The 25,892-nt window shown below is 55.3% G+C and overlaps 2 protein-coding genes across 6 annotated transcripts; one reads left to right on the top strand and one right to left on the bottom strand.

The window, feature by feature from the left end:
• Positions 1 to 10,647: 10,647 nt before the first annotated feature.
• PLTP (phospholipid transfer protein) lies at positions 10,648 to 19,915 on the top strand. Of its 5 annotated transcripts, XM_045885856.3 has the most exons (16): positions 10,648 to 10,805; positions 11,444 to 11,554; positions 11,636 to 11,735; positions 12,380 to 12,508; positions 12,765 to 12,920; positions 13,885 to 13,948; positions 14,017 to 14,080; positions 14,754 to 14,845; positions 16,062 to 16,238; positions 16,329 to 16,388; positions 17,595 to 17,759; positions 17,854 to 17,921; positions 18,693 to 18,735; positions 18,841 to 18,904; positions 18,990 to 19,066; positions 19,507 to 19,915. In XM_045885856.3, the coding sequence occupies exons 2-16, from the start codon at positions 11,455 to 11,457 to the stop codon at positions 19,636 to 19,638; spliced, it is 1,491 nt and encodes a 496-aa protein (XP_045741812.1). In that variant the 5' UTR covers positions 10,648 to 10,805; positions 11,444 to 11,454; the 3' UTR covers positions 19,639 to 19,915. The 5 variants fall into 5 exon arrangements, with proteins under 5 accessions (XP_045741812.1, XP_064429326.1, XP_064429328.1 ...); XM_064573256.1 differs by having other exon boundaries at positions 18,693 to 18,904; XM_064573258.1 differs by having other exon boundaries at positions 18,693 to 18,904; positions 19,197 to 19,649.
• On the bottom strand, positions 19,761 to 25,762 carry CTSA (cathepsin A). The gene is made up of 15 exons (XM_045885858.3): positions 25,620 to 25,762; positions 25,256 to 25,434; positions 25,001 to 25,112; positions 24,670 to 24,720; positions 24,493 to 24,579; positions 24,106 to 24,261; positions 23,703 to 23,794; positions 23,309 to 23,393; positions 22,635 to 22,726; positions 22,473 to 22,551; positions 22,257 to 22,396; positions 21,516 to 21,591; positions 20,756 to 20,845; positions 20,478 to 20,582; positions 19,761 to 20,207 (listed from the first exon to the last, which is right to left on the bottom strand). Exons 1-15 carry the CDS (start codon positions 25,671 to 25,673, stop codon positions 20,124 to 20,126), a joined length of 1,482 nt encoding a protein of 493 aa, XP_045741814.1. The 5' UTR covers positions 25,674 to 25,762; the 3' UTR covers positions 19,761 to 20,123.
• Between the last annotated feature and the right edge of the window lie 130 nt (positions 25,763 to 25,892).

The raw sequence follows: 25,892 nt of genomic DNA, 5'->3' as shown, positions 1-25,892 counted from the left end.
TGCTTCTCCCTCTGCCTCTGCCTGCTGCTCCCCCTGCTTGTGCTCTCTCTCTCACTATCTCTCTCTCTGTGTCAAATAAAAATAAATGAAATCTTAAAAAAAAAAAAAAAGATATACATTCATGTTATTCATGATCCAGACCTTCAAACCACCTCTCCTTCATCAGACCGCAGCCATCTTGAACTACGGGTAATTTCCCCAGAGGTGCCAGGTTCTCTCTGACCTTGGGCCTTTGCATATGCTGTTTGCTCTCACTCTTCCTCCCCAATTGGACTCATTCAGCCCTCAAGCCTTACTTGAAAATTTCATTTATTTTTTATTGGGGGGGGGGTTGAGGGGAGGGGCAGAAAGAGAAGGAGAGAGAATCTCAAGCAGACTCCCTGCTGAGCACAGAGCCCGATGTGGGGCTCGGTCTCACAACCCTGAGACCATGACCCGAGCCGAAACCAAGAGTCAGATGCTTAACCGACTGAGCCACCCCGGTGCCCTCTTCAAGTCTTACTTTAGATGTCACCTCCACCAGGCAGCCTTCCCAGAGCTCACCTTCACCCAGGCTAGGGCAGGCCCCCTCTTCTGTATTCCTATAGCAGCCTGTGCTCAGTGAACTGCTCAAGGGCGGGGCTGGGGCTTGTTCACATCTATAGCGCCCATACCCAGTGCTGTGCCTGGCCCTCTGTAAATATTTGTTGACCATGGACAGCCCACACTGGGTTGAAGCCTGGGTGACTTTTTCCAGGTATCCCTGTTTCTATTCCAGGCTCTGGTTTCTGTGGTGGGCACACCAAGGCAGCGCCCTTTGAGATGCCAAGAAAAGCATGAGCTGCCTGCCATGGCAGATCCCTGCCAGCAGCCTGGGGTCCTCTCTCCCAAGATAGGGATGAGCAGGTCAAGCAAAGATCCTGGGGCTTTCAAGCACTCCATCAACTTTTCTGAAGAAGCCTCGTGAGTTGGAAGAGATGGTTGAGATAAGCAGGGCTCCTCCAGCTTTAGCCAATCCTGGTTGGGAGCCTGCTGGCTGAGCCTCTGAGGACCTCAGCCTCAACTCAGGACAAAGCCCAGTCTCCATATTAAAGCAGAAACATAAACATACAGGGGTGCCTGGGTGGCTCAGTCATTAAGCGTCTGCCTTCGGCTCAGGTCATGATCCCAGGGTCCTGGGATCGATCCCCGCATCAGGTTCCCTGCTCGGCAGGAAGCCTGCATCTCCCTGTCCCACTCCCCCTGCTTGTGTTCCTGCTCTTGCTATCTCTCTCTCTGTCAAATAAATAAATAAATAAAATCTTTAAAAAAAGAAACATAAACATACAGGCTCAGGCTGCCACATACCTTCACCCACTTGATCTTTGCCCTTACAGCAGGAAGCTGTTGAGAGGGAACCACACATCTCAACCCCTGAGGTCCTGGCAGTCAGGGAAGGGAGGCTCCAGTGTGATCCTGATCAAGGCTGCCCCCACCCAGGTCTGGCCAAAGCTGCCCACAGACTCTGTTCTGCAGTTTAAATAAGACTAAGGCAGTTTCTGAGGCCAGTGGGCCTGGCCCCAGGGAAGCTGCGGAAGAAAGTCTTCCACCCCAAACTGTGGCTTCCACTGGGAGTGGCTCTCTGACCATTCTGGGGCCAGATGAGAGAAGCCATTTAGGCCAAGAATAGACAAGGGGAGTGGGGCGTTTCCTCTGGTCTTCCTGGTCCTGTAAGTGTCTGATGTGGTGTCATACTCCCCTCCATTTCTTCCTTGGGCTGGGCACGGTATGTGGTGGGGCCTGCCCCAGAACCTTGAGAACCAGAGAGAAATAAGACAGACTCTTTGTCCTCAGGCTGCTCACAGAGGAGGCAGACATATCAATAAACCCTTTGCTCCAGGGAGCTAAGGATTCTGCTGGGCTGACTGGGGGGCGGGGGGGGGGGAGTGCTGCAAAAGAGAAGGCTTCAGAAGAGATGGCAATGAGCTGACGCTTGCTGGAAGGGTAGGACTTTCCAGGTGGGCAAGGATACAGCCTGTGCCAAGGCCTGGAGGGGTGGAAAGGGGTGGCGTGGTGGGGGAACTCGTCAGGCAACGGGGAAGGTGCAGGTCGAGCCAGGGTCCTGGACCCCAAATTCAGTCCCTGTTCTGGGTGAGCACCCAGCATCTCCAGGTGGTGTCTGGGTCATCTCAGGATGCGGTCAGGGGGCACCTTCACCCTCCCCACCCATTCCTTCTGATGCCCGTTCTTACTACTTTGGGCAGAGTGGCCACGAACCAGGATGTTTACACTCCTATGAGCTGAGTCTGCAGAATGAAACCCCAGACTTCCCCAAAAAAGAAGCCAGGGTGACAGCTGACAGCTTTGCGAATATCTGAGATCAGAGGGAAACTTGACCTAAAGAGGGGGAAGAGGGAGGACACCAAATGAGCCTGGGTCTCAGCTGAGGGGTTCCTAGGACGCTCGGCTTCTAACCCAGAGATCTCACCCTGGCGGGAAAAATCTGGGGTATAATTTATATATGCCGCGAGATTCACCTCTTTCAAATGTACAATTTGATGACTTTGAGTAAATGTACACAGCTGTGCAGCCATAACAACTCAGTGTTAGAACACTTCCATCACCCCAGAAAAGAGTTCTTGTCGCTGTTTGCCGTCACCCCCTCTTCCCACGCCCCAGACCCAGGTCACCACGACTCTGCTTTCTATCTGTAAAGAGTTGCCTTTTCTGGACCTTTCACATAAATGGAATCATACAGAATGCAGTCTTTGCCTCGGTCCCTTCACTTTGCATCATGTTTTTGAGATTCAGCCATGTCCCGGCACTGATCAGTAGTTCATTCTTTTCTCCTGCTGAATAATCCTCCACCGCACACATACACCACGTTCTGTTTATCTGTTTACCAGCTGCTGGGCATTTGGGTTGTTTCCACTTTTTGGCTGTTGGGAATGGTGTTGCCACGAACATCCGTGTGCAAGTGTTTGTGTGAACATTGGTTTTCCCAGTTGTGGCGTGGACACCCAGAAGTGGAATCGCTGTGTATGTAGTAAGTGTATGTTTAGCTTTATAAGAAGCTGACAAAGCACTGCGCTCTGTTACATCCCCAGCAGCAGCCTGTGAAGGTTCTCATTTCTCCACCTCCTTGCCAATGCTTGTTACTATCAGCCTTTTTCATTATATTCTGTTGAGGAACTTTTTAAAAAACACCCACTGATGCCTGGCCTTCAGCCCAAACCAATTAAATCAGAGTTTTGCGGGGTGCCTGACCGGCTCAGTCTATAGAATGTGTGACTCTGGATCTCAGGGTCACGACTTTAGCCCCACGTTGGGCATGGAGCCTACTTAAAAAAAAAAAAAATCAGAGAGGCACCTGGGTGGCTCAGTCAGTTAAGCGTCTGACTTTTTTTCTTTTTAAAGATTTTATTTATTTATTTGACAGAGACAGAGATACGAGAGCAGGAACACAAGCAGCGGGAGTGGAAGAAGAAGGCTTCCCCTCGAGGAGGGAGCCTGATGTGGGACTTGATCCCAGGACCCTGGGATCATGACCTGAGCCGGGACTTGATCCCAGGACCCTGGGATCATGACCTGAGCCGAAGGCAGACGCCTAACGACTGAGCCACCCAGGCACCCAAGCGTCTGACTCTTGATCTCAGCTCAGGTCTTGATCTCAGGGTCATGGGTTCAAGCCCCGTGTTGGGCAACACACTGGGTGTGGAGCCTACTTAAAAAAAAAAAAATCAGAGTCTCGGGTTTGGGGCCATAGGTATTCAAATCATAACAAAACAAAGCAAAACCTTCCCTACTTTAAAAGCTACTAATGTGCAGGAGGGCTGAAAAACAGTGATCTAACTTTAGGCCTGAAGTTCTGGCCTATGGGGCACTGAGACGGACCTCAGGCTGGCCAGCAGGCTCTCCCACACCAGGAAAACATAGGCGCTTGGGGGTGGGAGGCAAGGTGCCTCCCAAGAAGGCACATGAAGTCCCAGGGCAGCCCAGCTGGTTGGAAGGTGAGGTAAAAGGGCCTGGGAGTGGCTTGGGTTAGGGAGTCCTGATTTCTGCACAGCCAGCTGAGATCCTGAGGGAGCACCCCCCGTGACTTTAGGGATTGTTCAGGCCTCTGAAAAGATTAGCAAAGTATGGCATTCCTGGCTGCAGACCAGCTCCAGATAACCTCAGAAAGATGTAGGGAGAGGGGTGGTGCCAGCAGGAAGCATAAGGAGCTTAGAGGCTCAAGGGGGGAAGGGGGGGTTAGGCCGGTGCTGCTCAGTCCATGATAAAATCTCCTCCTTTTGAAGGGTCTGTAGATGGTAATAACGACCCACTCTCTATGTATTGGACCCTGTGCTGGGCCCTGCAGACACAGCCATGAGTATCAGGCTCCTGCCACCATGGGGTTTAGAGTCTGCTGGAAGAAACGGCCAAAAAAGAATGAAACAGAACAACAGGAGGTGATGGGGAGGGGTCCTCCCAGGGCAGGTGACACTTGAGGAGACACTCAAGTGAATGAAGGAAGCTAACCACTCAAAGTCTGTCTGCAAAGGTGCATCCAGTGGAAGGAAGGGTCAATGGCAAGCTTGAGACGGAGTGAGTTGGTATCCAGGCAGTGGTAGAAGATAGAGAGGAAGGTAGGCAGGAGCTAGGAGGCCCGGAGTCCTTCCGGGCTCGTGGCCAGAGTCCAGGTCTTATTTTGTGTGTGATGGGGAGTGAATGGGGTTTTGAATAGCGTAATAAAATACTACCATTTCTACTTTTTCAACATCCCTGTGGTTGGTGCAGGAAGGCTAGATCTTTAGCAGCAATAGTGATGAAGGCAGACGAGACTAGTTGTCCAGGTAAAAGAAGAAAATGGCCCAGACTAGTGTTGGTGCAAATGGAGAGGTGTGCATAGAGCGGGGGGAGCACCTTTTGGAGTTCGGAACACCAGGATCTGCTGACATGAGCTTTCAGGAAGTAAGAGACTCAAAGGATTACTCCCCTGCTTCTGGGTGAGCTTGCAGCATCTGGGTGAACATGGGACCGTGACCTGAGATGAGAAGCCTGGGAGAGCCCCAGAATTTGGTACCAGAGTGGGGACGTGCTGAAATACGGCACTAGCTGGATGGCAACGGGGAGGGAGGCCGGAGGGCTGTGATGTCCTCATGACTCCCGGCTGTATGTATGTTGAGCTCTAGAGACTGTGGCACCAGAGCATCTTGGGAAAAGTCAGGACGCTGGAATGTGTTGGGTGTTTCTTGCAACCTTTGGAAAGGCCTGCAAAGAGACAAGCATAGGCTGAAGATGGTGACCAGTCCTCATCATCAGAAGGAAAAGTCACTACTGCTTGCCGACCCCTCCCTTCAATTACTTGGACATTTCTATTTCTGGCTTAAGAACTCCAAACATCTAGGCAGCACTGTTCAGATCTCCCACCCCTTCCTCAACGCAGTGGGTGGCTGGGAAGCCCATGCTGAGTGCTAATGAAAGCAGGGACAGGAGGGTTAGAGAACCATTAAGAAAGAGGCCCCATGAGTCAGAGTCAGCTAGAGGCTGCAAGAGGCATGGAAGCTGGGAGGGAGGGTGAACATGAACAAGAGGAGAGAAGTCAGAGGATGAGTAAGCTGCTAGAGGCCAAGTTGCTGGAGAGGTACCAGGGACAGGGGTGCACAGGACCTGGGAGCTGGGGAGCAACACCCCATGAGAAACGTTGGAGTGCTTGACTTTGAAACCTGGACGAAGGTTGGGGGCCAGGTGGCCGGCTCCATCCACAGAAAAAAGAACTGGTCTTCAAGGAGAAAATGGGAAAGAAAAGGAAAAACCAAAAGGCCAAGTGTCCAAGCTTTAGAAGCCACAGAAAAGCAGTCAGCAGCTCTGTCCTGGCTGAACTCAGAAAGCCCCAGTCCTGTGTTTCTCTTATCTCCATTTGGTAAATGTCTGGCTCCCACCATGCGCCGTCATTCTGCTTGTTTGGGGAGATGTAATCAGAGTCTCCTGGTTGAACATCTGCCCCCTACACATACCTCTTCCCTCATTCCAACCCCGCCCCCTGTCGCACATTCCCAGGCACACCCACAGACCGACACAGGCCTGTCCATACGCTGCAGGGAGAAGGAGGGGGTTCACTTCCTGGGGGGTAGCTTGGATGCGCTTGGGGGGTGGGGGCGGGGGCGGGGGCGGGAGAATGGTCAGGAGGGGAGATGGGCTGACGCAGCTTCTCCAAGCCATGCAAGGATCCAAAGAAAACACAGCTGGTGATGGGGGGGTGGGGGGAAGTCAGGCTACACATGTTGACATCTTGGGCAGAAATCCAACTTGGTGTCCTGTGGTGAGTGGAGCCTGTGTTTACTTACTTGGACCAGTTACTTCCTGCCGCTGTACCTCAGTCTGCCAGTCTGCAAAACAGGGGCAATGACAGCTATCTCAAGGAATCGCTGTGAGGATTAAACGGGGTCATTTAAAAAGAGACGCAAGTGAGTGGAGTGGTTAAGAGCAAGGGCTCTGGAGCCAGGCTGACTTGAGCTAGTTCCTTAACCTCTCCGGGTCTCTATTTCCTCATCTGTAAAATGGGATGATGATACCTGTCTTACAGGATGTTATGAGTTTTAAGTGAGTTAATATCTGGAAAGCACTTTTTGTATGTTAAACAACTAGTTAATACCAATGACCAGAGACATTTATTGAGCCCTTTAGTGTACCAAGTACTAGGTTCAGCACTTTATATACTTTTTTTTTAAAGATTTTATTTATTTATTTATTTGAGAGAGCGAGAATGAGAGAGAGAGAGAGAGCACATGAGAGGGGGAAGGTCAGAGGGAGAAGCAGACTCCCTGCTGAGCAGGGAGCCTGACATGGGACTCGATCCCGGGACTCCAGGATCACGACCTGAGCTGAAGGCAGTTGCTTAACCAACTGAGCCACCCAGGCACCCTTTATATACTTTTTTTTTAAGATTTTTTTTTTTTTTTTAATTTGAGAGAGAGAGAGCAGAGCCAGGGAGAGGCAGAGGGACAAGCAAACCTCTCGACCCAGTGGGGAGCCTGACGAGGGGCTTGATCCCAGGACCCTGAGATCATGACCTGAGCCGAAGTCAGATGCTTAACCGACTGAGCCACCCAGGTGCCCCATTTACTTTATTTAAAAAAGATTTATTGGGGCGCCTGGGTGGCTCAGTCGGTTAAGCGACTGCCTTCGGCTCAGGTCATGATCCCAGAGTCCTGGGATCGGGTCCTGCATCGGGCTCCCTGCTCTGCGGGGAGCCTGCTTCTCCCTCTCCCACTCCCCTTGCTTGTGTTCCTGCTCTCGCTGTCTCTGTCTCTGTCAAATAAATAAATAAAATCTTTAAAAATAAATAAATAAAATAAAAAAGATTTATTTATTTATTTTACAGAGAGAGTGAGTTGGGGGAGGGGCAGAGGGAGAAAGAGAGAATCCTTCCCACTGAGCGAGGAGCCAGATGTAGGGCTCGATCTCAGGACCCCGAGATCATGACCTGAGCTGAAATCACGAGTCAGTAACCGACTGAGCCACCCAGGTGCCCCAGCACTTTATATACTTTATTTAAAATCTCACCACCACCCGGAGAGGTTATCAGGTACTAGATCATCCCCAACTTACAGATATGGAAACTGAGGCTCTTAAAGAGACTTAATTTTTAATTTACTCTAGAACAGGGATTTGCAAACTACAGCCCATGGGCCAAATCCAGCGAGGGGTCTGTTCATGTAAGTCTAGTTTATAGCTGCAATGGCAGAGTTTGAACAGCTGTGACAGAGACCACAGAGCCAGCAAAGCCTAAAATATGTACTATCTTATCTGACCTTTTACAGGAACAGCTTTCTGACCTCTGCTCTAGAAAATGACAGAAGCAGGATTTGAACCAGGTCTGTCTGATTCCAAAGCGCTTAATTAATGCTTTGCTCTCCTCGTGGTTTAACAATATCGCTGTGCTGGGTGCACAGTAGAGGCTAGAAAAGCATTTCTTTCTTGTCCCTTTGAGTGCTGGGAAGTCCCTCCTTCCCTCTTCAAAGACAGGAGTGAAAGTGGAAAGGGATTTGGGCCTTCTGATCTCTGCATCCCTCAAGTCAAGTGTTGAGGAATCGGGGAGGTTGCCAAAGACCTTCCTGGGCTGCCCATCTGCCAAGATCACTGAAGTGTGCGCGTTGGGGGCACAAGCTTTTGGGAGAAAGGGGAAACCCATGTGATGGAGGGGATCGGGCTGACAGGGCAAGTCCCTGGATTCAAGGCCAGTGAGTACATGTTGTCCCCCAGCCCAGGGCTGGGTTTAGAGTCAGTCAGGCTGAGACAAACGAGGCGCAGGAGTTGCTAAAGAATCCAGGGCACATAGGTATCACCTGCCCCCCAAACACATCTGAGGGCTCGGCAAATAGGCAGGACCTCCTCAGTGCAGGCACTGTTCTAGGTACTGGGAACAAGTGGGGAACCAGATCCCAGCTCTCACGGAGACAGACCATGTCTCCATTAACCAATAGTTTGGCAAACCAATATTAAATAGTCACAAGGTCTATAAAGCAAATAAGCCAGGCTGATGGGATTGAGAGTAACTGCTAGGTAGGCAGGGAAGTCTTCTCTGAGGAAGTGCCATTGAAGCCGAGACCAGCATGACGAGGAGCTAGCTGTGGGAAGATCAGGTGGAAAAGCATTCCAAGCCGAGGGAACAGCAAGGGCAAAAGCCAGTGTAGCCAGAGCAAAGGAGGGTGACAGAGGGTGGGTGACAAGACAGGGGTGCACGTGTCACGTGCCTGGAAGTCAGGGCACGGAGGCAGGAGTTTATTCTGAGTGTCATCGAAAACCACTAGATGCTGGCAAAGGATGCTGATGACTGTAGCTGACGTTTTTTGAGCCCTTACTACGTGCCAGGTGCTTATCAAGTCCTTTAAAGGCATTAACGCTTTTAATCCTCACGAGCAATCCAGATGTGGAAACAGGCCCAGAGAGGTTAGACCACTGGCCCAAGGTCACGTAGCTACATTTAAAGCTCACTGGGGCTGCTGTGGGGACAGTGACATGCAGGAGACAAGAATCTCCCACAGGAGATCCCAGTGATACAAAGACTGAGCTTGCATTTCAGTAAGAAAGTGAGAAGAGGGGGCGCCTGGGGGGCTCAGTCGGTTAAGCATCTGCCTTCGGCTCAGGTCATGATCCCAGCGTCCTGGGATGGAGCCCCAAGAGCCCCACATTAGGCTCCCTGCTCAGCTGGGAGCCTACTTCTCCCTCTCCCTCTGCCTGCCACTCCCCCTGCTTGTGCTCTCTCTCTCTGTCAGATAAATAAATAATATCTTAAAAAAAAAGGAAAGTGAGAAGAAAAAAACTAACATCTGCCAGGTTTTCTGCTTGAGCCAGGCTCCAGGAAGAATGAAGGCTACTAGAGTTCAAAGCACGAAGGCACTTCCTCCTCTGGATATCCTTAGCTCTTTCTTCCTTCCTCTTCTACACCCTTTCTGTCTCATGTGCTTGTGGTGTGTACCCCTAATCTTAATAGCCAGCATTTATTTGGCACTGATGGTGTGCCACGTACTGTGTTCAGCACATGCACTAGGCACTTTTAATTTATTCTTGCAACAACAACCTATTGTTTCTGTTTTAGGAAGAGGAAACTAAGTAAGGGGTCCAAGAATTGGACAAATTCCTAGAATGTGAATCCTGGTCTGTCAGACTCAAGAATCTAAGCACTAATTACTGGGCTATAAACACTGTCTCCCACCCTTGCACAGTTCATGGGTTTTCCAGTAGTAGCTGCATGGTGGTCTTTCCCTCTGGTTTCCTGCTAGGGTGGGTCTATGTTAGTGCCAACCTCATAGGTTAAGAAGATTAAATAAGTTAGTCTAGATCTAGGATGACTAACCATCCTGGTTTGCCTGGGACCGAGGGGGTTTCCTGGAAGGAAGATGTTCAGTTTCAAAGCTAGGAAGATCCTGGGCAAATCAGGACCTGTTGGTATTCCTACCCGGATGAGTGCTTGGTGCTACATACATGTTCAGTGGACACTCACCTTTATCGCTTTTCCTTTCATCTTTCCTCCATCGGACAACAAAAAAGGTAGCAAGCACCTACTCTGCAGGTGCCAGGAGCTGGGAACACCCTGCAGGCAGTAGATGGAGATTCTGTGCCGAGAACCTAGCTCCAAAGGTACACACACACACACACACAAAATCCACAGTCCCTGGGAAACACCCAACCTCCCTCTGGGGTGATTCCAGCAGCCTGTGCCCTGCCCACCTGGGCAGGCAGCACTTGCTTGGACCCCAGTGGGAGAAGTCTCTGGGCCTGTTATGTCCCTAGGTAGTGACATAGAGACATTTGGGGGGGTTCCCCTGGTGAAGCCTGGCAAGGAGAAGTCTTGCTGATTGTGGGTGGAAAGGAAGGAAGATAATGTGTCTTGGGCATTGATTTTGCGGGTGGTCCCAAGTATCCCACACATTTCGCTGGATGAAGAAACTGAGGCACGGTGCCCCAAGTGAAGTGACTTGCTCAGGGTCATAGAGGAAGACATGGGCATTTGGAATTTGAACCGAGGTCCCAGAGAAGCAAGGACTGTTGGGGTTGGGCGGGCCAACTCCTGCACTTCCCTCCCTCCTTCCCGGCTTGGGTCCCCCACTTGTCTTGACAGCAGCCGGGCCTGTCACGGGGCTCCGTACAGCCCTCTTCACCCTCCCGGCTGCCAGCGGTCCGCCCCGTCCCCTCCCAACCCCCGAGGGAGGAGGGGAGAGCGGGAGCCAGGAGGGGGGGGGTCGGAGAGGCCCGGCATTATAAAGGCGGCTGGACCAGCACAGCCCGCCAGACCCCGCCGCCCGGATCCCCTGCGCAGCCCGCCGCCCCACGTGACCGCACCGACCCCCAGCTCCGCCGCAGTGAGTTGGGGGGCGTCCCCATCCACCCTCAGGCCCTCGCTGAGCCGCGTGGTCTACTGAACCCGGGGTGGGGAAGAGATCCCATTAAGGAGGGCGCTGATTTGAGGCGGGGGGGATACCAGGCCAAATGCCGATGGCAGGGATTTAGGACCCGGCAGAGCCGGGAGACCCGGGAGCACGAGGTCGGGCCGGCAGCTCCATGTACGCCCCCCCCCCCCCCCCCCCCCGGCGCGGGGCCTGGGAGACCGCAAGCCACCCCGCAGGAATGCGCGTGCAGCCGTTTCCATGGTAACAGGCAAGCCGCGCCCGCCCTCTGCTAAAGGAAAGGGGAGGTGGTGGGGGCGGGGGGCGTTGGTCCCCGAGGGGTCAAACTCTTCACGCGGCGGGTGCACGGGGGGACCGAGAATGTCCCCTCCCCTTCCCCCGTGCCCCAGATCCTCTGGGAGCTAGAGCGCGAGTCGCGTCGCCTCTCTGAGCCTCAGTTTCCGCATCTGCCAAATGGAGGCAATATCATTGGTTCCAAGTTCTCCGAAGAGCTCTTTCGAGGGTAACGATCCGGCCAGTCCCTCCTCTGGTTGGACAACCGGGGAGTGGGTTTTAGCGGCCCTGATTACTCCAGCGACCCCACCCCACCCCAGGCCCGCTCGCCATGGCCCTCTTTGGGGCCCTCCTCCTAGCGCTTCTGGCAGGCGCTCATGCGGAGCTCCCCGGCTGCAAGACCCGCGTCACCTCCCAGGCGCTGGAGCTGGGTAAGGCGCGGGGCCGGGTGAGGGCCGATGAGGGAGGGGTCGCTCCAGCTGCAGGACCTAAGGGTCTCGCTGCTGCCTCAGTGAAGCAGGAGGGCTTGCGCTTTCTGGAACAAGAGCTGGAGACCATCACCATTCCGGACCTGCGGGGCCGGGAGGGCCACTTCTACTACAACATCTCGGAGTAAGTAGTGGATCCGTGGGGCGGGGTCTCGGGCTCCCGGGGCGGGGCCTAGGGCCGGGGAAACTGAGTAGGGGTAGGGGCGTGGCCACACCGAGGAGGCGGGACTCAAGGAACAGGATGGGGCGGAGAAGATAAAGGCCAAGCCAGCCAACATAGGCGGGACCAAGAACGGCAAGCAGAAGCCTTGGGGGCTAAGGCGTGGCCAAAGGGCACCGGAGACGGGGAATCACGAAACTTGCCAATGGGTGAGAGTGGGGTCTAGCGGCCGGGGTGCAGTTCATGGGAGAGGTCCCGGAAACAGGAGACAAGAACCTTCCTTGGGTCGGTGGGGATAGGAGAAATGGGATCTGTAGCTCAGCTGATGGAGACAAAATCAAAGGATTCGGCTAAAAGACCAGGTCCAGGTCAAGCAACCACAGGGTGTGGGAGGGAAGGGAGTGCAAGCAGTAAGGCATCTAAAGAAGGGGTGAAGCTCATCTCTGAGCTGTCCAAGTCCAGGCTGGGCACTTGAGGGAAAGTGGAAGAATTCATTCCACCCAGCTCAGCTTCCCCAGGTCTGGACTGGAAGAGGAGGGAATGAGTTTCCTGTGGCTGGGTGGACTCCCTCTTCGTGGCCCTGAAGCTGACCCGGAGGCTTCCTGCAGGGTGAAGGTCACAGAGCTGCAGCTGACATCCTCTGAGCTCCATTTCCAGCCGGAGCAGGAGCTGGTGCTACAAATCAGCAACGCGTCCTTGGGGCTGCGCTTCCGGAGGCAGCTTCTCTACTGGTTCTTGTGAGGACCTGGCACCCTCAGGGGAGTGCAGGGTGGATCAGGAGGGCTGGGATGCCGTGGGGCTGTGGGCAGTCCTTTAGCCTTCCTGGGTCTCAGTTTCTTCATCTGTACAGTAGGGACAAGCATAGCCACTTCATAAGGGTTGATAGGGTTTGGTAGAAGCGAAGTCTTATTAAGAGGTATGACTTATGGGGTGGGTGGCAAAGACGTGGTTAAGCTCCAAGCTGGACATTGACTGCCCCCCACCCCCTTGCAGCTATGATGGGGGCTATATCAATGCCTCTGCCGAGGGTGTGTCCATCCGCACTGCTCTGCAGCTCTCCCGGGATGCCACTGGCCGTATCAAGGTGTCCAACGTCTCCTGCCAGGCCTCGGTCTCCAGAATGCACGCGGCCTTCGGGGGAACCTTCAAGTAAGCCCCATTTGAGCCTCACTGCCGTTTGCCGGGTGCAATGCAAAGTGCACAGGCTTGGGAGCCAGGCCAACTGGGTCCAACGCTCAGCAACTCTCATTTCCCTGCTCTGTGACCTTGGGCAAGTCATTGAAGCTCTGTGCCTCAGTTTCCTCCTTGGTAAGATGAGGATGATAATAGCAACTATTTTATAAGGTGTTGCAAAGACTATTTGTTAATATATGTAAAAATATTTAGAACAGTACCTGGCATATTAGTGGCTAGCTTCCTGGATAAGAGTAATTGTGAGGGTCAGTATGCGTAGGTGGGCATGAACTGAGTTCTCAATAATTGGTAGCTCTTACTACTACTAATAAAAACAATAGCATCATTTCAGGTTTTGGCCTGAGAAGGGGACTTTGTGATAGCTCTCAAAGAGAGTGGGAGAGAAAAGATGGTGGATTTATCATCTGGTGTCAGTATACTGTCAAGTTTTTATTTACTGAACAAATAAAGTATATGCCAGTCCCTGAGGATTCATAAAGGAACTCAGAGCCTGGTTGAAGGGACAAAACATTTGTCATCGGGGCTTTGAGAGAGGAACTGAGAGTACTCCAGGGGTTCAGAAGAGGGCAATCTGGGAAGGCTGCCTGGAAGAGGAAGCATCTGAGCCCATACAGAGGGAAACACAGGACAGGGACTCTGAGGGTGGAAGGGAGGGCATGAGTAAGCATCTGGAGGTGGGGACGCGTACAGCAGGTTTGAAGAACTGGGGGCAAATTCATTAGGCTGGTGGGGGGCAGAGGTTAGGAGAGGTCTTGAGAATCAGGCTAGCGAGGGGATTTGGAAAACCTCCATTAAAGAGCCGGTAATACAGGTCAAAGTTGAGCCACCTCCTCCCCATCTCTCTGGCCACTGATTTCTCCTGGATCTGGATTGGGGTAGGGCAGAGTCTGGGCTCACGTGGTCTCTCCCCTCCTTGCAGGAAGGTATATGAGTTCCTCTCCACATTCATCACCTCGGGGATGCGCTTCCTCCTCAACCAGCAGGTACAGCAGAAGTGTGTGTGGGGGTGCCCTCTCTTTGGAAGGCCCTGACTCTAGACCCCACCTCGCAGATCTGCCCCGTGCTTTACCACGCAGGGATGGTGCTCCTCAATTCCCTCCTGGACACAGTGCCTGGTGAGTTGGCGCTGGCTGGGAGGGGAGCTCCGGGCCATGCCTGGGACTGGAACGGGGCTGAGGAGGGGGCTGGGTGTACCTCAGGGTGGGCCCCTGCCATGCCCTGGCTTCAAATATGGCCTCTGCTACTGACTGGCCATGGGACCCTAGGTAAGTACTCCTCTCTGGGCCTTGGTATCTTCGCTTGGCTGGTGATGCCTCCTTGTGGGGGTTGTGAGAATTAACTCAGTGATGACTGTCAAGGTCCTCGATAGGGGCTTGCTGATCACTGGGACCCTGTTTGTATTCATCCTCTCCACTTCATGGTGCTCAACTAACATGAATTCCCTTTTCCTAAACTGTGAGCTCTGTCTGCTGGGGGGTAGAGATCATCAGGCCCCACACAGAGCATGGGGAGGGAGGGAGGGGCCGGGGAGAACGAGGGAAGGGACTCCCTTGGCATCTTGGTCGGCGATCTGAGGAAACCCTTGTATTGGCCGATGATGGTGGTGGTAGCAGTCAGCATTAATACTACTGAGCACTAAGTACTTCCCGCGTAAAACTAATTTGATCCCCACAACAACCCTGTGAGGGAAGATTTATAATCACCGCTTTGTGGGTGAGAAACAGGCCCAGAAGGGTGAGCACCTGGCCCAGCATCACACAGCTGGAGTGACCGAGCTCCTTCCCGCAGTTCGCAGCTCTGTGGATGAGCTGGTTGGCATCGACTACTCCCTCCTGAAGGATCCTGTAGCGTCCGACAGCAGTCTGGACATGGTCTTCCGGGTGAGCTGCCTGGCTGGTGGGGCGTCTCTGACCTAACCAGACCTCCTCGTCCTGTGCTGCTCGTTTTGTCCCCCGAAGGCACAGCTCCGATGAGGCCACTCCACTGCTGAGCGTGCCTGCCTGCAGAATTACGTTCAACTCCTGGGTCTGGCTTCTGAGCCTGGTTAACCTTGTCTGGCCCCACCTTTCTAACCTCACCCTGTTTCTCGGCACTCATTCTTGCCCAAATATGCCCTCACTTCCTACCTCAGGGCCTTTGCTCACGCACTGCCCTTCCCCGTCTCCCCTGGAGCAGCTGGATGTACAGCTCTACGCACGTACTCTGTGTCAACGTAAACTGCAGCTTTTATCATTCCTGCTCTGTATCTTTCTTTTTTTTTTTTTTTAAAGATTTTATTTATTTGACAGAGAGAGACAGTGAGAGAGGGAACACAAGCAGGGGGAGTGGGAGAGGGAGAAGCAGGCTTCCCGCCGAGCAGGGAGCCCGATGCGGGGCTCGATCCCAGGACCCTGGGATCATGACCTGAGCTGAAGGCAGACGCTTAACGACTGAGCCACCCAGGCGCCCCCCTGCTCTGTATCTTTCAAGGCCCACCATGCCTCCTCCTCCCCAGCCCTTTCCTGGGCGTCCCTTCTCTGGTCTGATGGAAGTGCTCCCTTGCAGAACTCCAGCTGCCCTCCTTTGAATGCCTTTTTCTTTTTTAAATTAATTAATTAATTTTTTAAAAGATTTTATTTATTCATTTGAGACACAGAGATAGAGAGAGAGCATGAGCGGGGGGCGGAGACAGAGGGAGAGGGAGAAGCAGGCTCCCTGCTGAGCCAGGAGCCCGACGTGGGGCTCGATCCCAGGACCTGGGAATTATGACCTGAGCCGAAGGCAGACACTTAACCATCTGAGCCAGGCAGGCGCCCCTGAATGCCTTTTTTTTTTTTTTTTTTCCCTGAATGCCTTTTTAAGAGTTGTGCTAACGAGGGCACCTGGCTGGGTGTCGGTGGAGCATGTGACTCTGAATCTTGGGGTCATGAGTTCAAGCCCCATGTTGGGTGGAGAGATTACTTAAATAAATACAACTTAAAAGAAGAAGTTGTGCTAATGAGTCCCCCCCCAGATAGCAGCTGGGTCCGACCCCCACCATCCCTCATGGTGCCTGGCACCGGGTGTGGGAACATCTGGGTGCTGGGCCACAAGCTGACCCTGATCCCCCAACTGCAGGGGGCCTTCTTTCCCCTCGCTGAGGGGAACTGGAGCCTGCCCAACCGGGCGGTAGAGCCCCAACTGCAGGAGGAGGAGCGGATGGTGTACGTGGCCTTCTCGGAGTTCTTCTTTGACTCTGCCATGGAGAGCTACTTCCGGGCGGGGGCCCTGCAGCTGTCACTGGTGGGGGACAAGGTATGCCGGGGCCTGTCTGTGGGATGGGCAAGAGGGGCCCTGTCCGGAACTCCTGATGACCCTGCCTCATCCCCCCCTTCCCCTCTCCAGGTGCCCCACGATCTGGACATGCTGCTGAGGGCCACCTACTTTGGGAGCATCGTCCTGCTGGTGAGCGTTGGTGGGAGGTAGGGATGTGGCCAGGGTGGGTGGCCCTACCGCCTGCACACCAGCGAGGGGACGCGTGAGGTGTGCAGGCAGAAGCCTCCACGGCCACCATGGAGTAAACAGAAGGCCTGACCTCCTGCCTGTGGCTAAGTCCTCTTATTTGTCAAGGTCGATTCCAAGTCTGTGAAGGGCCCTTGCTACTCCTGCTCTTCTTCATGAAGCTAGGAGGACGGCAGGCTGAGAACCCAAGCTCTCTAAGTGTAGGGACTTTAACAATGACCGATGTATTCTTTTTTTTAAGTTAGTTTTTTAAATAATCTCTATGCCCATCGTGCGGCTCGAACTCATGACCCTCAAGATTAAGAGTCGCATGCTCTACCGACTGAGCCAGCCAGGTGACCCTGATGTATTCTTTTTGCTTATTATTTTCCCTTGTTTCATGGGGAGAGGGGTGAAAGGTCAAAATTAAAAAGTATCTCAGTAATCATTAGAGAACTTGCCCTTAATCTCTGCTACACTATACAACCTGCCAGGGCTGTTGTGAGGATTAGCTGAGTCAATTCATGTAAAGAAATTAGAGCAGCCCCCGGTGGGGGTAAGTGCTCAGGAAACACTAGCTGCTGTCCCCACTGCTGTCATCCCCATCGTCACCATCAACCTGATGGCCAAGCGTTGGTGGGGGCATGGACTCTCTGGCCAAACTGCCCGGCTCTGAATCCCAGGTTCTGCACCTGGAGGACCACAGAACCTTGGACAAGTTACTTAACTTCTCTGTGCCTCGGTTTCCCCATCTCAAAGATGAGTACGGTAATTCCTGCCTCACATGGTTATGATGAGGTTTAAATGAGCTAACACAGGTGAAGTATTGGTCAGCGCCTACAGGAGAAAGAGCACAGCAGTTCAGAGAAGGGCGATATGGCAGAGGGCGGGGATATTTGATGCAAACACTGTCCCCGAGGAGTCTGGTTGGGGATCGATCCCCCACCACCAAGAACTCAGGACAGCAGGAAAAGGAGACATTCCATCCCTCGTGTCAGCAAAGGCACAGAGGCTGGACACAGTTCTGAAGGGTCTGGGAAGCCACACCAGTCCTCGTATTTGTGTGTCTGGGCTCCCAGCAGGCAAAGCCTGAGCCACCCCATCTCCCCGCCCGGGGCTCATCAGGGAACAGGTCTGGGACTTCCCCCACCCTCCCGACTCTGTCCCCAGAGCCCAGCAGTGATCGACTCCCCGCTGAAGCTGGAGCTGCGCGTCCTGGCCCCACCTCGCTGCACCATCAAGCCCTCGGGTACCACGGTCTCTGTCACTGCCAGTGTCACCATCGCCCTGGTCCCGTCAGACCAGCCCGAGGTCCAGCTATCCAGCATGACCATGGTGCGGGCACCAGAGTAGGGGCTACGGAGGGTCAGGGACAGTGTGCTGTGGACTCTGTGGGTCAGTAACCCTGCCCCAACCCCCTTGCCCGCAGGACGCCCGTTTCAGCGCCAAGATGGCACTCCGGGGGAAGGCGCTGCGCACCCAGCTGGACCTGCGCCGGTAAGCAGCTGGCCAAGATCTCGGGCGAGCGCTTAACCTCGCTGAGCCTCCGTGCCTTCGGGATAATCGCACCTGCCCAACAACTGGGGAGCGAAATCCACTCAGACCTATAGCCACTGGGGGAGCTAAGAAAAAATAGCATCTACCATGCTAGCCACAGGTAGCTAGTGGCTCTTACATGGCAAGGGCAAACATGCAACATTTTGTAAAAGTTCTACTGGACGGCACTGTCCCAGGGGTTAAATGAGATACTGCAGGGTCGTGGTTAAGAGCCTAGATTCTAGAGGCAGTTTCTGCCCGTTACCACCTGTGAACCCGCAGGCCAATTACTTCCTCTCTCTAGGCTTCACCTGCCTCATCTAAAAAGTGCAAGTCAATTTCATAGTGCCTCCTTCTTAGGGTTGTCAGGAGGATGAAGTCAAGTTGGCATTTTAAAATATCTTAATATTTGACTTTTGTAACACGCTTAGTATCTGGGAGGGAGCGAGCTCTGTAAGGTTGCTTAAATAAACACAAACCATACGTGCAAAGCTACCAACACAAGGCTGGTGTACAGAAGTGGTCGACAAATTAAAAGTAGCAAACTTGGAGAAAAGGAACTGCAAGAGGAAGAAAGGACTCTCCCAGGGATGCACACCTGGCGAGTGGCAGAACCCCCGGACAGGTGTAGAGGTGGGGGCATCTGCGGCTGAGACTCGGGGGCTTCTGGTGGCCGGAGGAGGGGGAGCGTCCGGGCCTCGTGCCCCCTGGACACTTCTTTCTCTCCTGTAGGTTCCGAATCTACTCGAACCAGTCCGCCCTGGAGTCGCTGGCCGTGAGTTGGGGGGTGGCGGGGGTGCCGAGGCTGGGTCGGGGCCGGGCAGCGAAGGCCAGGCTGCTTCCTGCTGGCTGCCCTAATGTCCTGCCTCCTCCCTCCCAGCTGATCCCACTGCAGGCCCCTCTGAAGACCATGCTGCAGATTGGGGTGATGCCCATGCTCAATGGTAGGGCTGGGGGTCGGGAGGCAGGAGAGGGAAAGGCGAGGGGAGCTGGGTGGACCCAAGCTGAGCCACCTGCTCCCACCCACAGAGCGGATGTGGCGGGGGGTGCAGATCCCGCTGCCCGAGGGTATCAACTTTGTGCGTGAGGTGGTGACGAACCATGCGGTGAGTAGGGGGCGGTGATGGAGGAGGGCACAGCCTCCCCGCCTCTGCTGCACCACCGACCTAACTCTGCTACCTGACCCCAGCCCCTCCCTTATCGACGGCCCATCCCATTTTAATCTTCCATCATCAGAGTTCTCCAGCCCTCTGCACAGCTGGGCTGTCACCTTGTAAACCTCTTCCCGGATTCCACCCCCAATATCTACTCATCTTGAACGTCTGAGCTAAGAGGTCACCTCCTCTAGGAAGCCCTCCTTGACCTCCACAGACTGTGCTCCTGCAGCCTCTCTTTTACACCCTTCACAGGGAGCTAGAAGAACTTCTTTGCTGTTCCTCCTGTCCCACTAAATTGAGAACCCCTCGAGGCTAAAGACTTTGTCTGTATTTTGAAATTTTGGTCTGTGATGGAATAAACAGACTCCCCTCTCTGCCCCACCGCACAGGGCTTCCTCACCATTGGGGCCGACCTCCACTTTGCCAAAGGGCTGCGAGAGGTGATCGAGAAGAACCGGCCTGCCGACACCAGGGACCCCTGGGCATCCAGTGCCCCACCACCCTCCACGACAGCTGCCTGAGCCCTCAAGCCCACCCTGGCAGGGGCATTCAGGACTCTGACGCCTCTCGTCCCCTCCCCCAGCACCACCCCCCAGCCTATAGTGTCCTGTCTAACCCCCCAGTGCCACAGAGAAGACAGGGCTTTAAGCTGTACCCAATTTAATTCCATAATCAGTCAATCCACCAATTACAGTCCGTCCACCCTCCCCATGGGCTATCCTGAGCTCTGCTGTGTTCTAGTGCACGAAGGGAGGGGGCCAGGCCCCACCCCAGTCAGGAATAAAGTGCTAACTCCCCCAGGCTGTCTATGTGAGGCACTGGGGCCTGGTCTGGGAGGCAGAGGGCTGTGGAGGGGGCAAGGGGGAAGCAGTTCTGGAGGCAGGGACCTGCCCCACAGGAGCATTCTGCATAAAGGAGGACCTCCCTTCTAGCAGGAGGGGCGGGAAAGAGAGGCTGGATCAGGCAGAAGGGGAGCTGTCTCCATCAGTAAGGGGACTGATCTCCATCAGTACGGCTGCTTATTCAGGAAGCGGGAGAACATGGTGAGGGCAGCCTGGGGCTTGTCGGTGGGGACCATGTGCCCAGCGCCCTAGAAGCAAAGCTCTTTGAGATCACCTTCTTGTGTAACCCCTGCCCGTGGGTGCGTCCTCCATCCTACTGGATCCCTCCAACCAGTGACCTTCCTCTTCTCCCAGCCCTGCCCCACGCACTGCATTTTTCCCACACCCGCCAGAAAACTTGCTCTTATGGGGCCAGTTGGGATCCCGGTAACTCAGTGTAAAGAGAGCTGGAAGGAGGACAGGTGGGTCTTGCCCCATCCCCTCCAGCCAAGCCAGCCCTTGCCAGGCCCAAGCCCTACCTTGATGGTGAGAAAGGCGATGTGGGAGAACTCCTTCACGAAGCCAGCAATCTGCTCCCCACTGTCCCCGTAGTCCACTAACCAGGGCCGGCGCTGGACCTCCATCTGCCCCACCAGGAAAGACTTAGCAGCCTGCTGCCGCCCCATCATCTCTGCTCATGGCTGCCAGAAGACCTCAGGGGCCCGGAACTCCCCCAGGTTTGCCCTGTCTGCCCAGAGCCTAGCTGCCAGGCACAGCCGTCCCATCCCTGCCCAGAGCTAGGATCCTTGCGCCGTACCTTCTGGTTGAGGGAATCCACAAACCACTCATCCCCCATGAAATTGCAGGCCATATCCACATCTCCGTTGTAGAGCAGGATCCGGTATTTCTGGAGCAGGGCAGGGGAGGGAATGGGGGCGGTTCTGGAATGAGCCCAGGTCCCAGCCCTTCCTGGTTCAAGCCCTACCCCTGCAGGGAATTCAAGGGGCCCAGTGAAATAGCACAAAGCAGGAAACACTATTTTCTGACTGTTTTCTACATGTTCAGTGCTCTACTAAATGCTTCACCTATGAAGGCAGATACTATTATTAACCCCATCTGACAAGCGGGGAAACAAGTCTCAAGATATGAGAAACCTGCCCAGGGTCACACAGCTAGTAAAGGAACTTGCACATAGGCGATCTGACCCTAGAGCTCATGCTCTAATCACTGTGTTGTACAGAATCGGATCCTGACCGGCTGTCAGGGTCTCCTAGATGACCTTGGACAAGGCCCTCTCCCACCCCAGACCTCCATTTGCATGTCTGTAACACGTTCTCCTAGCTCTTCTCAACCTAAAGTCTCCTTGGCTGACGCAGACCCCCTAGGCTCCTACAAGAGAACAGCATGGGATGGGGACAAAGCCACGTTCAAATCGTGACCCTGCCAGTCACTGGGCTTCGTTTCTTGGAGTTTCAGCTTCCTGTGTCCGGAGTGGCACTTAAAGGGGGCCCCGCCTTATCAGGCTGCTCCAGGGTCCTGAGGCTGCTGGTGGACCCAGCGGTGCTGCCCCCACTCACCTGCGCGGTGAGCAGCTTCAGGTACTGGGACTGCATGCTTTGGTAGAGACGGCGGTACTGTATGTTCACCAGGAAGCTGCGGGAGCACGTGGGCAGGCCCCGGGAAGACGAGGTAAAGAGAGACAAAAAGTCACAGAGCAGACCTCCTCTCCTATCCCCTCCTAGCTCTAAGCTCCAGCCCAGGAGGCAGAGTTGGGATTCAGTCCTCTCCTCATGTCACTTCTCTAGGACTTACTTGGATGAGGGGCTGGAATTCAGAGGTCCTCAACTCGCCCCCATTTAGAAACGTATACAGGAACGTTTAGTCCCTGGTCCACAGCCGGCATTTAGGGCAGAGGGGCCCACAGGTGTGAGAACCACAGCAGGGAACAACCGGAGGGCAGGGGCACTGACCAATGAGAGGACCTGAGTGGCCCCCGTGGTGCCAGGCGTCACCCTGTTACTCACACGGGTCATAGGAGATCCGTGCAACTGGGGACTGCAGTGGAGTGGGGGTGGGGGAGAGGGTCTGGTATACTAAACACCAGGGATGCAAACTGCCATTTTACCAACCGATGTGGCCGTTTAAGAATGAACTGGCGAAACAGCAATCGACTGAATGGTCAAACATCCTGCACAACTCACCGTGGCACCCTGAGTGCCACCCCTGAGAGACCCTGGCCAAGGGATCCCTGGGAACCTGATACCCATGAGCCCTGAGAGCCTGCCACCCTCAGGCCACAGGCGGCCCCAGAGCCTCACTTGCACATGTCCCAGCGGGGCAGCTGCTCGGGGACGTGGAGGGCCTTCCGCACGTAAGGGTTGTTGAGGTACGTGGAGGTGGCCGTGGTGTTGGTGCAGGGCGGGTCCATGCGCAACCTATCCCCGGAACGCAGCAGTGCCTGGGGGCACCGCCCGAAGGTCAGGGTCTTCGCCTCCCTGTCCCACCCCCACCAGAAGAAGCGGGCTCTTGCACACCTGATGCCATATCCGCTTGAGCGGCAGGCGAGTGAAGATGTTGCCCAAGTCATGGAGCACGACAGTGTCCTTCTCGTACCTGCAGGTGAAGTGGGGGATGGGTGCCTCGGCCTCCAGGCGGGGCTGGGCCCAGGGCCCCCCAGGACACACCACAGGGCCTACCTTAAATGGCCAGGCACACCCCCAGCACAGGGGGCGTAGAGGTTGTAAATGTTGAGGCCGGAGCTGCCCACGATGCGGGACACTTCCTGAAGCTGCAATGACACACCGAGCCACCCGTGTCACAGAAGCCCGGCCTCCCCAGAGTCCCGCCAATGTGTCCCAAGACCGCTCTCCTACTTCACCTCTTGTCGTCACCCTTCCCCCACTTTATTTTACAGGTAGGGAAACTGAGGCTCAGTGGAAGGAATCTGCCAGCCCAGGGTCCAAACCCTGGTGCCACTACTTCCTAACACTGTGACTTCAGACGAGTGACTAACATTCGTGGCCTCAGTTTCCTCTTCTGGAAAATGTGGACAATACGATCTCCCCTAAAGGAGACTCTTGAAGATTAAATAATCTGCGTTGACCTATGTCAGCCCGGTGCCTGGCCCATAGTAGGTGCTCGATAAGTGAGAGATCCTTTCCCTCCCAGCGGTTACAGGATTTGCCCAGGAAGTCAGAGGAAGTGGTGATAGGATCACACCCCCAGACGTGTCCCAGCAAACACCAAATTGCTGAAGGAGGCAGGACAGGAAAGCCACAGGGGACGGGGCCAGGGAGCGCCCAAGGAGGGGATGTGGTCCTGTTCTCAGGGCTGGGGGTGTCAGGGTGACAGGCTGGGGGCAGAACCTCACATTGGTCACGCATTCTGGGTCGGTGTTGTCGTAGAAATTACACTTGCTTTGAGAGCAGCAGTGAGTCTGGAGGGAAGACCAGAGCCTGTAGGAGATGCATGAAAGTGTTCAGGCCCCAGGTGGGCCTCCCCCCCTCTCCCTCCAGCCTCCTACCACCACCTGCCTCCAGGGGATGAGGAAACGGACCACAGGGGATGGTATGTAGATTCCAAACCTAGCTGCTCTGGGGCCATCCTGCCAGCCCTCCTCAGTCTCTTCCAGCAACCTCAGCCCCCACCTCCTGCTCATAAACCAAGGTAGGGCCCCGCGGGGTATCAATCATGTGCTGGAAAGCAGACCTGAGATCTCATGACCTGCCCCACCCTGGAGACTGCCCAACTGCCCTCTCCCATACCTGTTCCCCAGAAGGCCGTGGTAGTAAGCAAAATAGACCAGGGAGTTGTCATTCTGCTCATAGGAGGAGAGTCCGTTGCCCACGGCCAGCCCCTGTGAAACACCCAGGGCATTCAGGTCATCTGGAGGCAGAGGAGGAGCCTCCCCTGACTACACCCAGACCTCCAGCAATCTGGAAGCTGAAATCCAAGGTGGTTTGTGGGGAGGCCACTCAAAGAACAGAGTTGGCTGGCTGACAGGTGAGCTTCCTGTCGTGGGAAGCACAAGAGCAGAGGCGGGCCAGGCAGTGGCAAGCACGTTACAAAGGAGACCAGGTTGGACGGGGAAGATGGTCTGTCTGATCTTGCTCACCGAAAGGCCATGACCATAAGCTGCCTCACTTCCCTCCTGCAGTGACCCTGTACCTGAAGGTTCATGCTGGGGTCCTGCATGACCAACACCGCCAGGGTGGGGATGTAGATGCCCGCATAGCTCTCTCCTGTCAAGAAAAGCTCATTGTCCTTGTACTCAGGGAAGAGGCGGAAGAAATCCTTCAGGGCCTCAAAATTGCTCTGAGCGACCTAGGGAAAGCAGGATGGAGGGAATCAAAAGGTTCTCCTATGTGAGCTGGAAAGAACCTCAGACATAATGACACCCACCCACTCTGAGCAAGAGGAAGTGGCTTTGCCAAGACCACACACAGCATGTGACAAAGCCAAAAACAGGCTCCAAGGCCATGTTCTTCTCCCCGGGGGGCGTGCCACCCTTAGAGAACCAGGGAGGCTGGGGCACGGGGCGGGCACTGGACTCACCTCGGTGTCGTTGGTTGCATAAGTCTTGTCATCAGAGTAGGAGAAGCCCACTCCAGCTGGGGACTCAAGGTACAACACATTGGCAATCTACATGGCAGGAGGAAAGCAACTGAAGAAGGCTCCCCACCCCATCCAAGTGCCCAGACACCCCCACAGGACCCACAGCTCCAGCTATACCAGGTTCCAAGAATAGGGGTTGTACTCCAGGGTGGCACCATCTGGCTGCACCTGAGGAGGAGAGAAATGGCTAAGTGCCAAGGGCCAACTGGGTGGAAGGAAAAGGGCCACTTGGGGTGGGGGGCACTCCCCCTTCGGGCAAAACCCCTGAGAGGTACAGAGAGTCAAGCCAATGACACAGACTACGGAACCCAGGCTCAGGAAAAGGGCACACTTGGGAACACCTCCAAGTCCTGTTCTCCCTCCTCCCCAGCCTTTTCCTTTAGGGACGGTCCCCTTCCTCTCCCCTTCCTGGTTGGGGGTGGGGGGGAGACAGTGGCTTCCCACTCACCAGGAAGGGGCCGTGCTCCGTGAGGAAGCCATCTAGGGAGCTGCAGCCGGGCCCTCCGTTGAGCCAAAGCACCAGAGGGCTGCTCTTGGGATCCTTCTGGGACTCCACAAACCTGGGAAGGGAGGCAGAGCAGGGTGGGTGCAGGCGGAGGGGCCCCTCCCAGCGCTCCCTGCTCCCAGGCTCCCCCGGGGGTCTTCAGACCCTCCCCCAGCTCGCGCGCAGTCCCCCCCCCGCCCCGGAGGGAGGGCCGCAGACCAGTAGTGGAGGTGCTTGGAGCCGGAGCCACGGAGGTAGCCGGAGTACTGGCGGAAAGCTGGCTGCTTGGCCAACCCGGGCAGGCACTGGATCTCATCCAGGTCCGGCGCTGCCTGGCCTGGGGGCGCCCAGAGCAGCAGCAGCAGCAGCCAAGGCGGCGACAGCGCGGCCCCGACCATCTGCGGCAGCAAGCGGGGCAGCCTGTTTCCGCGCTCCCTCGCTCCTCGGCGCTTTCGCGTGGCCGCCCCGCCGAGAAGCTGGCGGCGCGGCGGCCAGAAGAGTCCCCGGCCGGGCCCGAGCGCCCCCCGCCCCCCCGCCCCGCCCCGGGCTGCGGGTCCCCTCCAGCCTCCCCGGGCGCCCTCACCTCTGCTCCCCTGCGTCCTCGCGCTCCAGGAGGGGCCCGGCCGCGGGAGGTCATGTGGAGTCGGAGTCACGTGGGTGCCGGCGTCACGTGACCGCCACCCTCCGGCGCCTCGCTGGTCACCCTGGACCCGTGGCTCGAAGGCGGCGGCCTGCGCGGGGTCAGAGTCCGCGGTTCTCCCAGGTCTTCTCGCGCGCGCCAGCCATCAGATGACCCAGACGTGGGCGGCCAGGATGCCCCGGCCTCCCGGGAGCCCGGGTCCAGCGGAATGGCTGA

The sequence above is a fragment of the Mirounga angustirostris genome, unplaced genomic scaffold (assembly GCF_029215605.1).
Source record: "Mirounga angustirostris isolate CCGP_5_RB_7025 unplaced genomic scaffold, mMirAng1.0.hap1 SCAF_10, whole genome shotgun sequence".
Lineage (NCBI taxonomy): Eukaryota > Metazoa > Chordata > Mammalia > Carnivora > Phocidae > Mirounga > Mirounga angustirostris.
This window is presented reverse-complemented; position numbering and strand designations above follow the sequence as displayed.

Bases quoted from the DNA above. Each gene is read 5' to 3' on its own strand.
- PLTP (XM_064573256.1), top strand. From the start codon at position 11,455: ATGGCCCTCTTTGGGGCCCTCCTCCTAGCGCTTCTGGCAGGCGCTCAT. The intron at 14,081-14,753 runs GTGAGTTGGCGC...TCCTTCCCGCAG, and splicing joins CCTCCTGGACACAGTGCCTG to TTCGCAGCTCTGTGGATGAG. The intron at 18,905-18,989 runs GTAGGGCTGGGG...TCCCACCCACAG, and splicing joins GGTGATGCCCATGCTCAATG to AGCGGATGTGGCGGGGGGTG.
- CTSA (XM_045885858.3), bottom strand. From the start codon at position 25,673: ATGACCTCCCGCGGCCGGGCCCCTCCTGGAGCGCGAGGACGCAGGGGA. The intron at 25,435-25,619 runs GTGAGGGCGCCC...TTGCTGCCGCAG, and splicing joins GAGGACGCAGGGGAGCAGAG to ATGGTCGGGGCCGCGCTGTC. The intron at 24,262-24,492 runs GTGAGTCCAGTG...TGCTTTCCCTAG, and splicing joins ATGCAACCAACGACACCGAG to GTCGCTCAGAGCAATTTTGA.